General features: G+C 39.1%; 2 protein-coding genes across 16 annotated transcripts in view; both read right to left on the bottom strand.

Moving 5' to 3' along the window:
- The window catches only part of lrrfip1a (leucine rich repeat (in FLII) interacting protein 1a), a 65,105-nt gene that overhangs the window by 2,227 nt on the left and 40,982 nt on the right, over nucleotides 1-21,896 (bottom strand). For 9 of the 13 annotated variants that reach the window (XM_030125248.1, XM_030125247.1, XM_030125246.1 and 6 more), the window contains 9 exons: nucleotides 14,386-14,412; nucleotides 14,158-14,283; nucleotides 13,416-13,487; nucleotides 12,865-13,035; nucleotides 10,908-11,000; nucleotides 10,556-10,648; nucleotides 10,324-10,416; nucleotides 9,884-10,028; nucleotides 2,939-7,883 (listed from right to left, as the gene is read on the bottom strand). In XM_030125248.1, the coding sequence (XP_029981108.1) occupies nucleotides 5,155-7,883; nucleotides 9,884-10,028; nucleotides 10,324-10,416; nucleotides 10,556-10,648; nucleotides 10,908-11,000; nucleotides 12,865-13,035; nucleotides 13,416-13,487; nucleotides 14,158-14,283; nucleotides 14,386-14,412 (3,549 nt within the window). In that variant the 3' untranslated portion in view covers nucleotides 2,939-5,154. Of the gene's footprint in view, nucleotides 1-1,478; nucleotides 1,584-1,667; nucleotides 1,748-1,837; nucleotides 1,959-2,781; nucleotides 2,832-2,938; nucleotides 7,884-9,883; nucleotides 10,029-10,323; nucleotides 10,417-10,555; nucleotides 10,649-10,907; nucleotides 11,001-12,864; nucleotides 13,036-13,415; nucleotides 13,488-14,157; nucleotides 14,284-14,385; nucleotides 14,413-21,896 lie in introns of those variants that run through there. The other 4 variants (XM_030125257.1, XM_030125249.1, XM_030125254.1 and 1 more) reach the window with 4 other exon arrangements.
- LOC115412647 (uncharacterized) lies at nucleotides 15,728-21,854 on the bottom strand. 3 transcript variants are annotated; one of them, XM_030125264.1, is made up of 7 exons: nucleotides 21,017-21,854; nucleotides 20,899-20,940; nucleotides 20,726-20,782; nucleotides 20,266-20,346; nucleotides 19,691-19,753; nucleotides 17,185-17,262; nucleotides 15,728-16,097 (listed from the first exon to the last, which is right to left on the bottom strand). In XM_030125264.1, the coding sequence occupies exons 2-7, from the start codon at nucleotides 20,908-20,910 to the stop codon at nucleotides 15,864-15,866; spliced, it is 525 nt and encodes a 174-aa protein (XP_029981124.1). In that variant the 5' UTR covers nucleotides 20,911-20,940; nucleotides 21,017-21,854; the 3' UTR covers nucleotides 15,728-15,863. The 3 variants fall into 3 exon arrangements, with proteins under 3 accessions (XP_029981124.1, XP_029981123.1, XP_029981122.1); XM_030125263.1 differs by having other exon boundaries at nucleotides 20,899-21,854; XM_030125262.1 differs by having other exon boundaries at nucleotides 20,266-20,782; nucleotides 20,899-21,854.

Consider the following 21,896-nt stretch of genomic DNA (forward strand, 5'->3'; position numbering starts at 1 on the left):
ATCTCAAGTTTTTTTTTTGTGGACATTTTGAAGTCTGAAACGCACCTTATAGTGATACTGACCCATATACAATTCATTGAATTTATAGTGCAATACAATGCATACTGCTCCATATGCTGCATTGGACAATATGTATAATTTTGAATATATACAGTCAGGTTACACAATACAGTGTTGTATATATACTGTATTGCATGATATGCACAGCTAAGCCAAAACTTCCCCACCTGGATTGAACTAAATTAGATCCTTCCATTGGATAATGACTGCAGTGATTCATATGTTTCAGCTGCAACAACATCTTTAACCCTAACTGATGCAGTGTGTAGCTTCTCATTTCTTAAACAACCACCAGTTTGTAGAAACCATTAAGTCTGGACAATGCCAGGATTCATCAGGATCAAATTGTGACAGAGTGGTTCTGGAGCATGAGACATCATTTTCACATATACAGTTGTGCTCATAAGTTTACATACCGTAGCAGAATGTGCGATTATTTGGCCATTTTTCAGTCAATATGAATGATAATACAAAAACCTTTCTTTCACTTGTGGCTAGTGGTTGGGTGAAGCCATTTATTATCAAACAAATGTTTGCTCTTTTTAAATCATACTGACAACAGAAACTATCCAAATGACCCTGATCCAAAGTTTACTTCCCCTAGTTCTTAATCCTCTGTATTGGCCCCTTTAACATCAGTGACAGCTCAAAGTCTTTTGTGGTAGTTGTGGATGAGGCACTTTATTTTCTGGGATGGGAAAGCTGCCCATTCTTCTTAGCAAAATGCCTTCAGTTCCTTTAAGATTTTGGGCTTTCTTGCATAAACTTGAGACCTTCCCAAAGTGGCTCAATGATACTGAGGTCAGTAGACTGAGATGACAGCTCCTTCACCTTCACTTTTTTCTGCTGTAGCCAATGACAGGTTGACTTGGCTTTGTATTTTGGGTCATTGTCATGTTGGAACAACCAAGATCGTCCCATGCGCATTCTATCAGGGTATGTAAACTTATGAGCACAACTGTAGATTGGACACCACAGAGTCAACGTGAACCCAACTAAGAATGTTTGGGATGTAAGGGAGAAGACTTGTCACAGCAGAATAACTCCATCATTAATACTAGATGTTGGCCGGAAACTAATGCAACTATGGATGAAAACAGATGTTGACAAATAAATATGACTGCGTTTATTATGACACTGAATAAGCATTACATGGTGCAAACAATGCCCTATGAAGGTATCCTGTGATAACATCTACAGGTGCTGGTACTGTATGATAGATCTGATAGTTTGGATCTTATAGTATGTAGAATTGTGATATATTGTATTTAATAATTTTGGAAGTATGACAAAATCACTGTATTGTGATATCATCATCATCTTGGGTAATGTGTTGTAACAGGGATCACGTTCTCTTCCCTGACGCGAAGGCACCATTTGTTCAATGCACTTTACAGTGTAAGAAAGTAGCACTGTACCTCTCTCTGTAGCTTGCGTTTCTCTGCTTTTAGCTCATCTTCCACTTTCTCTGCATTTTCTGCTGCAGATTTGTAACGTGTCACCTGACCCTCAAGTCTGGTCACCTAAACCAAGGAAAGACACTCATTAGGGAACTATTACCAGGTTTTCCATAAATAAATAAGAAATGCTTCAAACCTTCATCTTACATTTTGTTCTAAAGCTGTAGCTTCTTGCTCTGACTTCACCAGTTTGAACTTCAAATCACTTATTTGCCTGTTGGCATCTCCTGAAAAGATTTAACCAAAGTAAATAACCCTCAGTGGTAGGAGTCACTACAGGAGTAAATGTCCAGTGTCATGAGTTGGTTAATACTTACTCTGCAACTCTATTAAGTTGGGATCGTTGCCATTTTCGAGTATTTCACCATCTGGGCCTGTGGCGCTCTCTGTGCCGTTTCTCTGAGTCTTCTGTTCCAGTTGAGCTTTTAGTTTTTTCACCTGTTCATTAAAACATAACCCATTAACTAACACACACAAACACTGAGCTTTGACTTCTACTGCACCTTCTCCATGCACACAAACAAATCCAGCCTATCCTATCAGGGTGTGACTTAGGAATCCAAATTGCACATATTTGACACATGGATCTGTAAAGCTCGTAATATGTTCATTAGACAGAAGGTCATTTACACATCTGACAGACATGAAAACAAACGGATGGACATCCAGTGGACTTGTGATTTGACCATTTGACCACTTCCAGCTTCTCACTAGCTAACTGCTAACTTTGCTACCTTCATCAGTCGTGGTGCTGGATTCAGGTGTCAATGAACAGGTTTACCAGAGCTTTGCCACTGAAACCAGCTGTCTGCAATAAGGGAGCCCTAAGAGTCAACCAAAACAATGATGCTGAATATTCATGTAAGACCTGCTATTTTTATGTACAGTATCAGCTGCTCAGGGTCTGTCAATCAAAACAATAACCAAAGAAAGTTTGATGATGGAATATGGGCTCATGTCAGTTGTTTTCATCATCATCATCATCATTATCATTTATTTTTCACAATTAGTCACAAAAGAAATCCAACATGACTTAGGCAGAGACCATGTTTTACATTTTAATAGTTCATAAAAGAGTGGCCAAAAAACTGAACAATTACTGTAATTACTTGAATAGCTTAAACTGTATCACCATCTGACATGTTCAGATGCTTATACAACGCAATCGACCATTACATTTCACCCATATAGTTTTAAGATGTTTTGATGTGGCAATGTTCCATATTTCCACAAAACTGTAAAAAAAAAAAAATTTACCCACCTGCTCTATCATTTTCTCACGTTCATCCACCAGTTTCCTCAAACGAATCTCTGTAACATAAGAGAACATGATGAAAAGGTAGATCTTCTCTGAAATTTGCATTAACATACTCATGTTTTGTCACAATGCTACAACACACAAAGGTATTGTTATTTCAGTTGTTAAAAAAAAAATAGAGGAACATACCAGGGATGGGAGGAGTCAAGGACATTGTGGAAGGGGGCTAGGTCAGGGTGGGAGGCTGATGCATGCAACAGGGCAGGCATCCATGGGGGAGTGATGAACAGTAGCAAATATGTGAGGGGAATGTTAGCATGCACAAACTGTGGAGGAGAGGGGGAGTGTAGGGACACACAGCATCCAGGACTAGAGTAAAGGGAACGGCTGAGTGGACATGTGATACATGGAGAACACTGTTATGCTTTTTGTGTTAGATCAGCAACAAAAATGTATTTGGAGAAGTATTTCAAATTGGCAACAATCCACTATTTATTGTGATTTCATTGTGGAAGCTCCACATTTACTTTTCCATCAATTGCAAAAAAGGTTCAAACATATTTTTTTAACATTTTTGGTAGCTTGGAATTTACAGTCCTTTGTTTTGGTCAATTAACAATCCCAACAGGAGGCCACACATTTGTTTAAAATTGTCAGCAACAACAACAACAACAACATATAGAATGTACTGCATACACTTTGTGCACCAATGGGAAGAGCAGATTTTGCAAAATTTGCAGCAATGACAATAGTTCAATGGTACAGTCACCAATGAATACTATTCATGAAACAATACAAAAAGGAATGCATTAGAAACATGACCTAACTATCAATATATCAAGTGCAAAATTATCTGCATTACAGCCAAATTTACTGTTAAGTCTTCTGTTCGCATAACTTAAAAACTATAATCACTGTCTGGACAATGGACTAATTATACAGACATATATTAATTACATGTAAAGGTTCAGAAAAAAAAAATCAAAGTGCTACTAAGGTTGGTAATGTGTATTTTACCAGTTGAGCAAAGAAAGCAGTTGAACAGTAGATCAAAGAATGCATGTAGCCTGGCCAAAAGAAAGAGTCAACTCAGCAAATAGTACACATCCATCCATTAGATAATTACTGCAGTGATTAATACATTTCAGCTGGAACAACTTCTTCAGCTCTGATTCAGTGAGAGGCTTCTTATTTCTTAAACAACCATCAGTTTAATAGAGCATAAAGACTGGCCTGTGCTTCAATGGAAAAACGTCATCCAGTCTTGTAAGTCCAGACTGATCCTGTTCCATCAGGGTGAGAAGAGAGGCAGATGAAGTGATTACCCATCATGCCTAGTGCCTACAGTACAAGCCTGTGGGGGCAGTGTTATGATGAGGGGTTGTTTCATTTGCTCACGTCTAGGATAAGCGATGTTGTGTCCATAAGATGAGGTCAGCTGACTACTTGTATACTAAATGACCTGTTCTGAACATCAGTGTGCTTTTTTCTTCCATGATGACACAGACATAATCCAAGATTACCTGGAATCATCAGGATGCAGACCTGAACCCCACTGAGAATCTTTGGGATATACTGGAAAAGACTTTATGGAGCAGACTGACCCTCCTATCATCAATACAAAGTCTTAGCCAATTATGGGTGGAAATAAATGGGACATTTGTTGTAACGTAAACATAAACATTGCATGGTATAAGCAATGCCACAGCAAATACAGGCTGTAATCAAAGCTAAAGGCAGTTCAGTGAAATGATGTGTGACATTTTTTGACCAGGGTGTGTATATCTATAGATGTGTTTAAATCCAGCCCATATTACTCACATTTTGCACATTAACCCCCCCAGATTGGAAACATTTGAGAGAGGTGGAAAATTATATGCAATGGAAATCATTACCGTTTCTGCAAATGTGGAACAGTAAAGAGACAGCAACAATCAAAATTAATACAAGAAACAATGAACAGAAATGCCATATTGGAGGGAAAATGTAAAAAAAAAACAAAAACCCCCCCCCCAAACTACCACATATGAAGAGTTGTACAAAACTGTTGGAATAAGGCTTTGACAAACTCAAACCCTATTTGATCCAGACCAGAGGTTCAGTTTGGTTTGGGGTGCAAAAGTTGACATCCAGCTTCAGGTTTTGCCAAAATATGTCATATTTATCAACTGTTCAATCGACAGCTCAGGTAATATATTATTGCATGAAAAACATCTAAAAGGCAAACTATTAAATGATAAATTTAATGGTGAGGAAACAGCTCTTAATATTTGCAACAGTGGTGGAGGAAACCTGAATTAGTTTTACTTTTACAGACTTTCTGAAAATTCAGTTATACTTGAATGAAAACCTTTCTTACAACATATCATGAATGAACTAAGACATCTTGCATTCCTCTTTTCCTTTGCTTTTGCCTTTTTTGCTGTTCTTCTTCACATCCTTCCCTGACAGTGCTGGCTCACTAATACTGCTCATCTCGCTTGTATTTGGAGAATCTTTATCTTGCAGCTCCTGCTTAATGACATCTACCCCTTCCTCCACTGGTAAAGACACTGCCTGATTATCGTTTTCTACAACCGTCACATTCAAAACCTCTACAATGTTCCTTGGGTCCTCTGCTGTACCTGCTTCCTCCTCAGATATATTTTTCTGCTCTTCACACACATTTGCAGGGATGGCTTTTGCAGAAGCCACAGAGGTCTGTTCATTTTGAGGAACGCTTTCTGGCTCTTTATCTAGTGCTTCTGCCTCAGTACTCTCATCAGTTGGAAGCGCTTCATTGTTGTTTTCAGGGACATTGCTTTGGATTTGCAGCTGTGGCTCGGCATTATTTTGGCACAGCTCAGAGATTTCATCGGGCACTGCTTCCTCTGCCTCCTCAGCTTGTTCCTGCAATGGATTCATAGGGTGACTGTCTGCTAAAAGTGCTTCCATCTCCATGTCATCAAAATCGAAAGACTGTCCCTCCTCCCCGTCTTCATCATCATCTTTGTCCGTACCCTGATTCATGCGTACAGAATTACCCTCAGACTCATCATTGCTACATTCCTCTGGTTGCTCTACCACATAACAAACCGATGTCTCTGCATCATTTTCAGCGTTTTTAAATTCAGGATCTTCTACATTTTGTGAGCTGCACTCCGGCTCAACCTCAGCAACTACTTGAGAATCTGAGGTCTTCATTGCAGCAGCAGTATCCACCACTGGTGTTGTCAAGGAGACCTCAGCATTTGATTCATCAATCTCATCCACACACTGCGTCTGACTTTCTTCATTATCAATTTCACCTTGATTAACAGTCTCCAGAGGACCATTTTCATCATCAAATCTTTCCTCAAGTCTCAAAAACACTGATGAGCAACCTGAGTTTTCAACTTCTCCCAACTCTCCATTCTGCTCCGTCTGTCCAGTCTCCACCAAGGTCTCCTCTGAATCCTCTTCAGGGCTTGGAGTAACGCTGGAGGATTTTTGTTCAGTCTCTGCCTCAGTATTGGCTCCATCAATGCTTGTCGCAGTTTCATCTGGAACGTCAATATGGGTGTCAATGTCGGAGTCTGTGACTGCAGAAGGCTCAGAGGGAGATGAGCTCTGGAGCCCAACCGTAATCTCATTATCTGGCAACTGGGCTGTAGATGTGGCTCCATCGATCCCTATGGATTCAACACCAACATCAGTGCTGCCTGCAGCACATGATTCAGGATCACTATTTGTTTCAGCTGGATTTTCTGGGCTGTTGGATATCTGTTCAGATGTGTGCTCATCCACAGTCTCAGTTTTGAAGTCACCATCAGGTGGGATGTCTGCTGTCCTTTGAGGGTCATCTCTACAGGAAGCACTATCTTTTTCAAAGCCGCTAGAGTTCTCTGTACCTTCAGAGTTATCAATAGGATGAGACACCATTTGGTAGGATTCTTGATTAGGACTTGTTACAGGTCCTGCTTCTTTCTCCGTTTCCAAAGTTACTTCCTTGTCTTGCTTATGTGTGACGATATCTGAACCTGCTTTTTCCACATTGTCGTTAAAGGTTTCATTAGGCATCACTTCCTCGACTACTACAATTTTCTCACTTTCCAAACTCTCTTCTTTGTCTGTAACAGCTGCATTTCTTATTTGTTCATTTTCAATATGAGGTGCTTCGGTGGGTGCCACTGCCTCTACTGTCTCTGTTTCTTTGCTCTCTATATCCTTCTTCAAAACATCAGCATACGACAGGGTGGTCTCTGCTGCTTCGACTGGTTTTTCTTCCTCATTTTTGTGCCCACTCTCCTCCTTTGTAACCTGATCCACTTTTGACTCTTTGACAGTTTCAGCAACAGAACCTTCAGTGACAGGTTCTGTTGCTGGCCCATTATCTTTTGGATCTGACCTGATGTCTTTTACAGTTTTGCTATCATATTTCTCTGTTTCTGCTTTTTCTTGAGTTTTGTCCTCATTTGTCCCACCTTTTTTCTTGCCTCTCTTCTTCTTTTTCTTCTTTTTCCCTGTGGCAGAAGTGCCCTGAGGCTGGGATTTGTTTGATGCCTCCTCTGCTTCTTCATTTGCTCTTTCTTCTAGAGTCTTGGGTTCTTGTTGTGGTTCAGGTTTTGACACAGCTGGAATGGATTCATCAGGTAGACTCTCTTTTATCTCACCTTCTGTGATTTCTTGCTGAGGGAATGATTGTGTTTGGTTCAGTTTAACTGAGTCAACTTCATCTGGTTGGTTTCCTTCACCTTCAGAAGGGTTGTCACATGTCTGTGCAGTTTCATTCATCTTTGTTTCCATCTCCCCTATGTCTGGGTAAGTTGTCTCTTCTAGATTCTCAGTTTCAAATGTTTCTGTTCCTGAACCGTTTTCCTCAGGACTTGTTACTTTGTCATCTGGGACTGAAGCCTCATTCATGTCAACATTCACATCTTTTTCTCTGATACTACTTTCCATTATTGAGAATGTCTGTTGTTCTGTCTGCTCTTCCATGGATGTTTCCAATTTGGACACATCAGTTGCATTACAGACTGCATCAGAGTTCAAGTGATTCTCTTTGGTTTTCTTCGGAAATTCTTGATGCTGCTGTGGCTCAACCTCTTCCTTAGTGCTACTCCTTGTCTCTGTCTCCTCTGTGTTTCCTGAGAGATCATGGAGAGCATACATACACTGATAAAAGGCCAAAAAAATATATGTGAAGTGTCATTTTAATTCATCTTCTCAAGAAGCAGATCAGCAGAAGGTAGAACATCTGATTGATTCCGTGGCGAGAAAAGGAAGGAAAAAACCAGGCAGACCAGGAGAAGCACAAGAAGAACAAGTGGAAAAGCAGAACCAATGCCAAAATTAGTCCCCAGTACAACCAGCGTGTCAAGAAAAAAAGGCAGAAACTAGAAATTCAAGAGTATAAAATACAACATTATAGAATACTGTAAGGTTTGAATGATATGTTGGTTTGTTCTGTACAATGGTAGAAATGCGTCTACGGGTGGACATTTGGTAATGCCGTCTACACTGCAGAAGCGATTCCATTAAGCCCAGTTCAGTTCAAAGGTTAACAATGAGAAGAGCAGAAAACTTGCAACTATTTGCAAAGTGCATGTCTATAACCTTCTGAAAACCTGCAAATTTATATCAATGTAATGAGACCAGATGTACTTCCATTCTAACTGCCTACTTTTCAGCCTCTTCTGTAGCTGGAAATAATTTGCAGCATCTCAAAATACGAATAAGGAGACACCGAGTTACACACTCTTGCTGAACCAAACATTTGAGATTTCACCAGGGGAACAGTACCCCTTGGCAACAGGTGAGTTACAGTCGATAGATAAATAAGATTCTATAAATGCTTTCTGAAACCGGTTATTTGACAAGTTACTGGTAGTACCAGATTGAGTTGAGCTGAGACTGGGAAGTTCACACCCCTGTAACCTTCTGACATAGTTACAACTATAAGAACAGTCACAAATCTCTGGTCTGAACTGGGCTTAAGTGTCTCTTCTAATTTAATCAGGACAGGCTTTGGAGCAAACATGGTGATCAGTATCTTGCAAAGCACTGAGATTCTTGTGTGATCTAGTCTGATAAATCCTTGGGTTGAAGGACTGCTTAGTAAGATCTCAATGTGATATGAAAACTACAGCTGGAGGTGATAATGCATCTTTAAGCTACTTTGCCAACCACTTCAGAGGAAGAGTGTGACTAGAAAACATGGGATAGAGGAGTTTAATTGTGCATTTAGTACCACAACCACTCCATTTAACCTGAGATGAGTGTGAAGAATTTCTCTTACACAGCTTTAAACTCAAGTATTGTCTTGTGATGCAAAGGCTTCAAATAAAAAATGCAATGTAAGTATAACAAGGTTATTTTAAACCATTTCTTAGTTGAATCATTGTGTCGTGATATACACTTACCAGGATTTTTAGTTACATTAACTGTCGATGCTTTTCACCATATTACCCATGCAGAAAATAATCTATAGACTCCACAACACTGTTAAATGCCCATCCTCATCAACCTCTTCTGCAATACACCTGCTAGGATTTATACATCAATCCTACCCTATGTTAACACAAGGAGTTATAGAAATTCTGTATAGTTCCACCCCTTTTCCACAGGGTCAGTCTACACTAAGCTTTATTTCTATTCTCTGCAGTAACCGTTTCTAGTTTGCTAGAGTGAGGCTGGATTTCATTTGGTAAAAGAACAAAATCAAGAATAAATCAAAAATAACAGCCTGAGATTTATTAGCTGAAGTAGAAGAGAATGGTGCCAGTGGAAATAACAAAAGCATTAGTAATGAAGACAGTGTGAGCTTTTGATGAGATTGTCAATGGATGTTCAACATTTTTAAAAGAAAGCAAGCAGTGCAAAGGATTTAAGATACAAATCACAGGTAAAGCAAAAGTCAATATTCCAGCAGCAAAACAACCCAAACTGAAGAGTTCACTCCAAAATGAGATATATTCAAATCTGAAAATACACAGACTGGTTGTGAAAAAAATACCTTCAATAGAGTGTTCTACATAATCAGGATATTTTTATGTCCCAGAAATTAGGTATTTTGGAATGACAATTCAGTTATTTTGACACCAAGCCATGCCAGTAGTGTAACATTTTAATGTACACAGTGCTTTACCGAGCATGCTGTTGCCCTCTGTAGGTGACGTCTGTGAATCCTGGGCTGTTGGGGTAGTTGCATCTCCACTGGGGGGCGCGTCGGTGTCTGTCTCGCCAATGTCTCCATTAATGTTCAGATCAGGTCCCAACACTATTCCATGTTTCTAAACAGGATGACACGGCAAATGTTAGCTCTATGATTCACCCAAGATGAAAGGTGGGCAATATTAACACTGTTTATCTAATCACATAATCACAATCACAAAAACTACACTAGAAAATATGGCTAAGATTAAAGTATTGCTAACAGGTTTTACTCTTTAAGTGATCCCATTTCTTTACTGTAGACTTCTTAATTAGAATGGTGTCACAAAACTACGTACATACAACAGTCCGAACTTGTAGTTGAGAAAAGCAATCTGAAGCAAGACAGACATAAAAACACGACAGACCCAGTACCTTCAAAATGTCTTTGAGCTTGACCACCTCTTCTCTGAGCTCATCCCGCTCAACACGAATAGCATCTGTGTATTCTTTCTGTCGCTCTAAGGCCTGAGCAGAACCCAGAGTGGTAAAGAAAATGCAAAGAAAAGTGGAACTGAGCTGAATAGAAGTGTAAGTAAAAGCTGTGAAGGATTAGGACAAGACTAAATTCATGCCAGCACTGGTAAATCCTGAACCAGGGCCATACCCCAATTTTTTTATCTTTCCACTCCACCGTCTCTTGTAGATCTGATATTTCTCTATTAAAGCCGTCCTGTTTCATGCGCAGCTGACGGATCTCCTGAACAGTGTGAAAAGGAGAAAACATTTGGAAAAAGAGAAAGAGGGAAAGAAGAAAGATACACATGCACTTCAACCTTGTAGTGTGAGTGAAAAGAAAGTAAAGCAGTGAAATGTATCCAGGAAATTGAGTAAGGAGCAGCAGGCTGCTGAATTGTGTTTTTCTTTCTTTCTTTTTTTTTTTTTTAAACTCCAGTAATTTCATTGACTTACTTCACAGTCATATTGACCGTGATAAATACAGTGGGACAAATACTCACATTTAGCAGCTCTTCACTTTGTTTTAGAGTCTCTTTCATTTCACTGAACTGGAACTGAAGCACGCTGTGGGCATGTTTTTCCCGCTCAAACTCCTGGAGGAAACAAGAAAACACTTGACAATCACAGATGCATTAGTTTCATTTTTTGGGTACGTCTAATGCACAGATTTTGCCGATATTTCATGTATTTGTTACTAATGGAAACATGAGGAGAACCTTGCTGCCTTTGCAAGTTTCTATTTATCCTTAAATCCTCCTGATAAAAATGGCTCTGTAGACCTTTGCGGACTCTTTCAAGATAAACTGTCACAGAAGGGGGCATTAAAACTCAGGGGGTTGAGGTGGACAGTTTATAGACCAATTGCATAGACCAGAGGTGGGCAACATGTGGCTCTGGGGCCACATTTGGCTCTTGGGCCCTTTTCAAGTGGTTCAATGTGGCTTTGTTAAAAAATGTATGGAAATGAATAACACTTTATTATTTTTGTTATACACATTTTGCTATTATTGTTGCAACCATAAAGTCATTCTGTTATGCAGTTGTAAAAATATAGATTACACTCCAAATGAATCAAAAAATAGCAGTAGTAATAGTAGTAGTAAAAGTAGACCATTTTTCATTTTATGACACTGAAGGTATCTGTATTCTCCACTGCAAAGAAAGCCTTCACATTCCAGTTGATTTTTGCTGCATAACACGATAATGACAAATGTCACCAGAAACTTTAATTCATTCTCAACATCTTCTGTGCAAACTAATTTTAAAGAGCTTCTTAAACAGTCACCACTTTGAGGTAAAACAGGAAAGGTTGCCGACCCATGGCATAGACAAATGACAACTGAAGATTTGTCATTTGTTTTCTAACACCATGTACTAGTCATTAGCTATAGATTTTATTGTTCACTCTGAATGTAGTGAATGTAAATGTAACAAAAACGCTGGCTGGGAATATCCTTCATACTTATTCACATCCAAGAGAAATTCCAAAACAGCCCAGTCAAAATATACTATCAAAACTCAACAGCTACAGTGACTATGAAAAAAGATTTCAATAACATAAATAATAACAGTTTTCAAACCATAGAAATAGCCATAGCAAACTAGGGCTATTTCTGCACTTGTTTGTGCAGCCGTAAGCCTTGCACTCCACCATTGTCCTAGGGATGCGACCCAGCACTGGCTAAAAATGTGTCGTCTTAGACTGGTGTCTGCTGCATGGGGTCAGTGACCAGTCCATCACAGCCCATGTAATTGAATTGCACAATACAACATTACTGCGTCACTACCGGTGCTGGAACACCGGAGGCAGGAGGCAGGAAGGAGGCAACGTGTCTCTGTGTCTCTGACCATGTCTGACTGAAGGAGCAGTGACTTAGTACTCACATGTACTAGACAACGGGATATAACAAAAATTAAGATAGAGCTGCTAGTATTATATGAGATCTTTTGAGCAATGAAGATGCACTACAGGTACCCTTGAAACAAGATTTATGTGTTAAATGAGTTTTCATAGGAGTCATTTCATGGGAATACATTTTTGAAAATCGTGATTTGGATATCTACAATTTCTTGTTGCAGCACTACTTTAAGTGTACAACAGTCCCCAATCACAGTAATAATAATAATGGATTGGATTTTTATAGCGCGTTTCAAGGTACCCAAAGCGCTTTACATTATTGATCCATTATTCATTTGTTCTTGGAAGTGTGGCTGCCAATTCACGCCAAAACAGCCCCTCCAACCACCACCAAAACATTCACATGCATTCATACACCAGTGTGAGTGACACTAGAGGCAATGTGGGTTAAGTGTCTTGCTCAAGGACACAACAGCACATGACTAGGACAGAGCGGGATTCGAACCGCCAACCCTTCAATTATTGGACAACCTGCTCTACCTCTGGAGCCACGGCCACCCCCCCTGTAATCAATAATGACTGCACATGCTCGGCTGTACCTTGACTTTCTCCTCATACTCCCGACGTGACTCTGACAGCAGCTCCTCCATCTCCATGAGGGAGTCTTTGAGCGTGTCTACATAGTACATCAGGTTGTTCTTCTCGTTATCCAGCTGAGCGTTGGACACCATGGCCTTGCGGTACTTCTCCTCTACTTCTGCTAATGCATCCTGATGTGCAGTGGTGACAAACAGAAAATAAGAACATAATTTACAAACAGACAAATTAGAAACTTATGCAATGAATGAAGCTTGAACAGAATCCAAAGATTCGAGTCTATTGTGCCGTTAATGAGTAGAGGATAAACACCATTTAAAACACACTACTGGTATTACGAAAAAAATCTGGGGAAAAAAAACACACACACACAAACACTGAGCAGAATGAGGACAGATGTTTGCTACAATTTTGCCTGTTAGGTTGCCATAGGTTTCATGTTTAGAGGATAAGCATAATTTCTTTAGAAAACATATAGAGCATTACAGTTTTAATTCAGGAGGTTGCCATACAAGGTTAACAGCCAGTCTGAAGTTGCATCTCATGCAAATACCTTGAGTTCTTTTAGGTTCTGAGTGTACTTGGTTTCCACATCTTGAATCTGATCCTTCAGTTCATGAATCTCCTGGGGTTAGCAGTGCAGCAGTGAGTAGAGAGGCGCGATGTGACAGCACCAGAAAAAGGTAAAGCAGAGAGTTTGGTGACAAGGCAACGAGAGGAGCAGCAGACACGTGTGTGAAGCAAGAATGACAAACAGCACAAAAGCACTCAACGTCACAGACTTCCACTCATCTGTTCAATTGACTTCTTTTTTCCTTGCATATTAAAATTTCCACAGTTTAGAAGTTTCCTGGCGGTTGACCTGCATGACCTCTATAGTTTAATGCAGGGGTGTCAAACATAAGGCCCACGGGCTAAAACTGGCCTGCCAAATGGTCCAATCCAGCCCACAGGCTGAATTTCAGAAGTGCAAAAAATTCCACAGTTAAGGGTGTTCAGGGGCCACATACAGCTCAATGTGATCCCAAGTAAAATAACCTATAAATAATTACAAATCCCAATTTCTCCTTGGTCTAATATGAAAAAAACTTAAATTACAATATGAAAATATTTCCATTTACAAACTATCCTGTTACAGAGATATCTTTAGTGACTCTGAACAGCTTCAAAGTCACTAAAGTTGAGATGATGTAACATACATGACTGTATGTGCCCTTTCATTTTTTTTTAATAACATTAAGTAACTTTCTTGAAACATTTTCAACTGTACTGAAGTTCTAGCTCTCTAGCATTACCTTGATTTCTCGTAAGGAGGTCTCAGCATCTACAGTTATAGCTGTCTCACCACTTCCTCTCCTGGAGGAAGTCCCGCCTAATGATGTGAGAGTTCCTGCTGTTAAGGCAGAAGCCGCTCGAGATCCCTGAAGAAAGAGAGAAGCACTTTTCACGTCTCTGGTCACATCCTGTTATTACACAACACAGTGGAAGTGCTTTCTCTGATGCTTTTGTGGAAAACTACTCACCTTCTCCAGATAATCTCTGTCTTCAACCTGTAGAGACAAAACATAGTGAATCAGAGTGGCAGACGAGATCCAAAGACCACAGGGCTGGATGGACATTCAGGTCCAAAACCATCACTACAGACCACAGACAGCACATTTACCTCCATGACTATGGAAGCCCAGGTCCACCACTGTGTCATTCTAAAACTCAAAATTCTAAAACTCAAAAACTGAAATTATATCTAGGAAAATATATGATTTACAGTGAGAAATGAAAAATACAGGGGATAATATTATAGTAAATGGTGATAAATATCTTAAGTTAAATAGAGAGAAAAATTTCATTTGGGAACTGCCACAAAAGTAGCACTGGGTCTGTATGGGTTAATGTCATATTTCTCTTTTTTTTTCTTTTATGTTATTCTAATCTTTTAGCGTCATTTGAATTGTATTTTGTGTTTTTGTTGTCTTGTTACCATATTTTACTCTTATCCTGCGTTTGTCATTTTAATCTTTAAAACCTTTTGTCATTTTTGTCTTTTACATAACTTTTCTCTTACGTCTTCCAAAATCAAACCTTCTCCTCTATGTTTCATACTGCTTTGATAAGGTCAACATTTGTAAACTCTTTTTCTGTTTTAATTAAGAAAATAAATTTACATGCAGTATATTATTCCTTTAACAATAGTCTACTTCATAAAAATAGGACCAATGTCCCTGTAGCTCACTGGAATTTTCTATCAAGAATCAATAACATGTTGAATTTGCAAGGTTGTCAGGTTCTGGCACTATGTTCGAGTCCTTTGGTCTTGATGCAGGAGATCAATCTCCCAGTAGAAGTGGGTGGTACTTTCACTGGAGGAGAACTCAACTAATTAAGTGAAAGTCCATATATGACTTCCTATCAGTGCTCAGTAGTAACTATATTGATATCTCAAACCATTAACATGCTGTTTAAAAATTCCAAAATCTAAATTTCTCGAAACTGTGAACAAACTTTGTAGACCTTGTCTCAAGGAAGCTACATACATTTTTTAAAATGAATCCAACCAGTAGTTTTGTCAAATAAGATGTTTGAAGAAATTGCTTACGAAGATGAAAGATGACGCTGGACACAGTGCCTGCACAATAGCTGACGGCCTATTGGCCAGTGAGCTAAAAACAGGTCAGTGACCCATTTTGGGTCTTAACTCCAAGTTTAGGAAACACAGCTTTGGAGGACTTTTTCATCACAGTGGTAGAAATGGGCTGCCAATACAAGAGAGATCGACTCAAAGATATTACAAAAAAAATTTCATCCACAATGTGCATTAAGTTAGACAACTGGTGTGAAATCCCTTCACGAATTAAAATGATTACAAATAAACACTGGTAACATATGGATTAAACAACCTCCAAATCCAGAACATGCTCAGATTTTGTTCGTTGCCACACACAGTAGAATGCAATCTTGATTAAAAAAAAAAAAAAAAAAAAAGATAGGCTGGCAGTTTCCACTTTCAGTCCACACACAAAGTAACCTCTAACACAGTACATTCAGTCCTCCTCTGAGGGTACAAACAGGAAGAGCTGTTGTTAAATAAACACCACCGAGCAGGACCAGCATCACCTGCTGCTGCTTCAGTCCAACTCACATCTGAAAAGTCAGGGATAGTAACATCGTCCAGGTCTCTGGGCAGACCACTGCTACTGGCTGCACTCCTCAGAAAACTAGCAACAGAGCTGCAGTTATCCTGCAGTGACCACCAGGAGGCAGAACAGGACAGCAAGAAATATATCCAGTCACTCAGAATATGTAGACACACTGAAAAGCATGAGAAATACTTGACCAAGCAGAAAATTATTGAAAAGGTATCAGAGGTGTTCTAACGGACTAAAAATACATGAGTCTTAACCCATTGTGAGCTAAAGGAAAACACAAGTTCTGTCAAACCACAAGCTCCCTTTTCATTTTTAATAACTTTCCTGCTAATTCAACAATATATGAAAAAAGTGATGATGCTGCACAGACAATTGTGAGTGAACAGATAAATGTAATTTTCAGTCAGTTACAAACAGTAACTGTACAGCATGAGACAAGTTGTATCATGTCATCACATTTTTATATATGGTGTACAAATTCTTAAAGTGTGTTTTATATTTTGAGTATTTAAGTTTAGCCGAGAACTACCTGTATAAATTTTGTTGTGTATATACATGTGTACACACAATGACAATATGCCCTTCATCATCTGATAATGAATATAGCGAGTATGATTAACCACGTAAATACCAGTTGTTATACAGTAACGTTTAACATCCATAACCAAATTACGATTATTTTTGCGACTTTCTTCAGTGGAAAGACACTTCTGTGACAGTAGCTGTCCAAAAGTCTGTACGTGACCTACAGTCCTGACCACACAGGCTGAGGAGTTGGATTTCAGTTACACTTGGGGCATTAATGTGATTGTTTTGACCTGAGTGCCCTGCAAGGCTCAGTGACAGACTCCAGTTTCAATTCAACACTCTTTAGAACTAAATATTTATATGCTTTTACTGCTGTACAGGTTCATCTAGAAATACTGGCTACTTTGTTTTCTGAGGACAGGATAAATGACATAACCCATGCCAACTCTGAGTCACTGTCAAAATAAACAGTCTATTTAATTCCACTAGTGCTATGCATTGCATTGAAAAGTGAAAGTCAAATGCTGATGTGCTCCTCTGCATTACACACTAATGACAACCTGGTATGCAGAGATACATAACATGAACATGTGTGTACATTTAATCAACAATTTGACGTTTGGGGGGGGGTGGGGTGGGGTGGGGGCTCACCACTGGGCTGGCTCGGGCTGAACCTGCTCTGGAGGACGCTCTGGAGCCTGAGCTGAGATAACTAGTGTACTCTAAAGGCTGCAGAGAAAATACACCGTCATGTTTCTGTCACCATGTGGACAAATAAATGCATGCACACATACCACTCAAATGTAATAGTAGTAAAACATGCAGCAGGTGTGTGACACCATGGCTTTGTTAGCTTCATGCATAATGGACTACATTAGATTCCACAGCATTCTATTGGATTCATTCAAAACATTACACTCTAAATAACACAAAGATAAGTGTTTTACAAGTCATTCAAAATGCAAAAGTCTAAAAACTAGAAATTAATTTAATTTTATTACTTCAGGGATTCTGCAGATTTCAACAAGTTAATTTTCAGGCCTGGACCTTAGGGTCTGACTATTCAAATACTTATTCAATGAACAGACACATCTTCAATTAAATTTTTATGATCTTTTCTTTTAGAAATTGTACAGTGGTGAACAATATTATACTGCTGTAGAACTCGAGAGATGGAGCATGGTAGGATCATATTCACCCACCTAGGCAGAAATTGCTGTGGCTAGGCAATTTGTTTAGTGATTTTTAAGAGTCTGTCAACAGTAAATGCATTCAGTTCATTCATCTGCAGAACTTTGTGTAAAGTGTTGATGAGTAAAGCCATGAACATAAAACATGTTGGGACTCCGTTTAGCTGCAGATGTCTGAGTGACTGTCGGACCGAGTTTGGATCTTCTTTTCTTAACTTTATCACATTCTATGTTAGGTTGTTGAAGCTGTGACACTCGAAGTAATTGCACTGTGGTGCCAGGATGAATACGAGCCTAAGAATAATCAAGGACAGGTGTGTGAAGGTTGCCTAAACTATGTGTCACTATTTAAATGGGACATTTGTTGTGTGGAATCTTCAAAGTTATATCCATGCAAAGGTTTGAATATTTGATATTAAGGATTAGCAAAGCAACACAGCCCTGAAAAAGGCATTCAGACATTCTTTTTTTCTGTCTTTTTGCCTTTATTTGATGGACTCAGATGAGGGAGACTGGAATTGAGGGAGAAGCAGGAGTAGATGAGTGACATGTTTCAAAAGGCCTCATGCTGGTGTTGAATCTGAGCCACTGCGCTAAGGCCTCGGCCTATGTAGTATGAACTCTACTGGGATGTCCTGGGCATTGGAACTTTTTAAAGCCATTATGAACACAGTTAAAGGGCCATTTCACATCTGCACTTTATTTCCTGTACACTTCAAGTTTTTATTTTCAAAAGGCCTCAACTAAGCACTAAATCTTCTGTTGAGTCAGCTGTACTTTGAGAAGAAGTCATTTTTTATGACAAGAAACTGAATATTAGCCAAGACAACACACTGTGACAGAATAGTTCACAGGTGTAAAACATGCGGCCTGGGGGCCAAATCCAGCCCTCCAAAGGGTCCAATCCGGCCCGCGGGATGAATTTGTGAAATGCAAAAATTACACTGAAGATATTAACGATCAATGGTGTCAAAATAATTTCAATTCAGGTTCCATATACAGACACATACAATCCAATTAGATTTCAAGTGCGTCAGACCAGTAAAATATTATTAAAATAACCTATAAATAATGACAACGCCAAATTTTCTTTTTGTTTTTTTGGTGTAAAAAAAAAAAAAAAAAAGGAAAATTACATAAAAATATTTACATTACCAAACTACACTTTTACAAAAAATGTGAATAACCTGAACAAATATGAACAAACTGAAATGTCTTAAGAAAAGCAAATGCAATTTTACCAATATTCTGCCCGTTACTAAATGTTTTGTGCGATTGTAAAGCACATATGTAAATAATAAACTGATAAACTGAGGCATAATATTGTTAAAACTGCACTTGTTTTTCTTAAGACAATTCAAGTTGTTCATATTATTCAAATTTTTAAGGAAACTTTGTAGATGTAAACCTGATCATAATATATTTTTACTTTTTTCACTGTTATTTTTTACTGGTCCGGCCCACTTGAGCTCAAATTGGGCTGAATGTGGCCCCTGTACTAAAATGAGTGTGACACCCCTGCAATAGTTGATGTGCTCTGATGCATGTTGACCACATTGCTTGACTGATATATTGGAATTTTACCTTTGTGATGCAACCATACATGATCACTGTACTATTGGATAATCTTATCATGCATTTCCTCACATTGTGCTCTCTAGGCTGAAGTTAACACAACTTCACAGTGAGTAATTTTAACCATATAATCCTATCCTAGATCCAAAATTCAGACCACTGAATTTGAGGCTTTTTATAACTTGTTGAAGACCCACAGAAGCCCTGTATTTCAAACCAAATGTATCGTTAGAATCAACATAAACAGTCCTTCTTTTAGGCTCTTGGCAGTACTATAACTCCAGGCTGTTTTCACTGACGTTCAATCAAGACCTCAACATATCTTTCCCATTTCACAAAATCACACCCAGGTGCTCGAAACCAAAGAAACCACACCTCCCAGGCAGTCTTACATGGGAACTGGATCCTGTGACTCGTCGTGACCCGCTGCACAGGCTATCTTCATATAAGGAGCTCTACACGTATGACATATCACACACACACACACACACACACACACACACAGTACAGTATGAGCGTTGGCTATTAAATGCATGCAATGTCTTTGATGCAGATGTTCTTGTGCTTTTCTATGAAAAGGTGAATAAAACCTGACACCCTGCTTTCCGTGCCTGATATGTGACTCCACTCAGAGCTGTGTGTGCAGTGACTGACATTAACACTCAGTGAGTTTAAAAAGTTCAAGCATTAGGCCTTTAACTTAATCATAGAATTCACTGCAAGCTTACATTAGTGCCAATATATGCTTAGTGGAAGTTATAAGTAATGTTGAATGAACCAACCCTACAATAGAGCTGCTTGCTGATCTGACTGAGTGACCTGTAGAACTGCAACACAGGATGGAGTGTCCAGGAAGAATCAGGTTCACAATAGAGGCAGCAGCAGGTGGTGAAAACATACAGATTTATTTGACTCCTACTTCTTTTTCTGCCTGTTTATGTATGAATTGAGTTTTCTGTATACAGACCTGATAACCATTAAAAGCTGAACCTTGGTTTCTAGAGGACAGACCGTTGAGGCTGTATAAGTCAGATGAAGCATAAGAGGCCTGAAGGGGAAGGCGGGAATGAGGAGAATGAGAGACATGGGTATAAGTCATTCTAAAAAGTAATGCTGTGCAGCTCTGCAGCACTGAACGTAAAGTAGTGATAGAAATCTTACAACTGGTAAAAGAAAGGTGGAACAAACTGACACCAATAATCTTGCCAAACTCATTCATTTATTATTCATTAGTTGATCACATGCCTAAACTTAAAGGTAACACTTCCTCATGAAGACCGAACCAAACTAAGGAAATTATCTCTATCAGGATTTGGTGAAATTTTGGTCAAAAAACAGCAGTCAAACCAAAGCAGAATTCTGTGTGTTGTTAGAGGTATGAGCACACAGCTGCTCTGTAACACGACTCCATGGTGGTCAGTACGCACCGTCAGGTCTAGTCTGGATGGACGAGACGCTCTACTTTCATCACTGAGCCTCGAGCTCTGACGTCATAAGATAAAGCAGAGTCAGAAAAGGTGACTTTATCAATCATGCATTTTTATCAATCACCATCAAGCCTTTCCTTAATCGCCAGATCACATCACACAAAACTACTAACCCTGCTGGACATGACACTGTAGTCATCATCATAACCATTCCTCTGTGAAGAAAGAACAGAGGTGAGAAACACTGAAAGCTGTTTTTGTGCAAACCAGTCTTTGTAAGCTCTTACATACGTCTCTGTCTTTGTGCTTATGTTTCTTCTTTTTCTTTGACTTCTTATGGGAGTATGAGCCCTTTAAGACAGAGGGACAAATGGGTAGACTGGGTCTATCTCAGTTTGCACAGCAGAGTGAAAACATATACATGCTGCTGTCTTACAGTTACACATTACACACACAAAGAACCACAATGTATTAACATGTTATTAATAAGACATTGAAGCTCATGTGCATCCACCAGATCTGAAATTATTTTTCCACACTGGCCCTGCACTCAGCGAGAGAGAAAGAGAGAGAGAGAGAGAGAGAGAGAGAGAGGACCTCATTCAGCCTAAAATAGGACAGACTGTTTGGGTTGGAGGAGAACAACTAAAAAATGTAGTGTTCTTTTTGTGCAAATCATATCTGAGTGACTCCACGGTAACCAATGTGCCATTACAACAGCAACCATAAGCACATGACCAAACATAGTCACAGACACCTAAATCAACTAAAATAATCAATTCATGCACTGCTGTGCTCTGATAAGACAAGTTGTGTTATAAGGGGATAAGAGCTGCAGAAAAATGTCACTTGCAATGCAATTACAGGTGTAAGAAAGATTTCCAAACCAGCTGTTAGTCAATTACAAAAATCCACATAAAAAATCCTTAAGTACAGGGGTTAGATCCAAACCCTTACCACACCACCGTAGGCCCCAACTGCATCAACATCCGACTGTGCACAAGAAACACCACTGTCAAAATGCACCAGCCACACTTAAAGCTCTTCATGTTAACAAGGACAAATGAAATGGAAGCTTTCAAAAAGGACAAATGTTCATCTTTTATCTTTATCTGAAAGGGATTAGGAAAATGTGTCTGATTCCGTTTGTCATTTTTCAAGCTGTTTGAAT

Source organism: Sphaeramia orbicularis, chromosome 21 (genome assembly GCF_902148855.1).
Source record: "Sphaeramia orbicularis chromosome 21, fSphaOr1.1, whole genome shotgun sequence".
NCBI lineage: Eukaryota > Metazoa > Chordata > Actinopteri > Kurtiformes > Apogonidae > Sphaeramia > Sphaeramia orbicularis.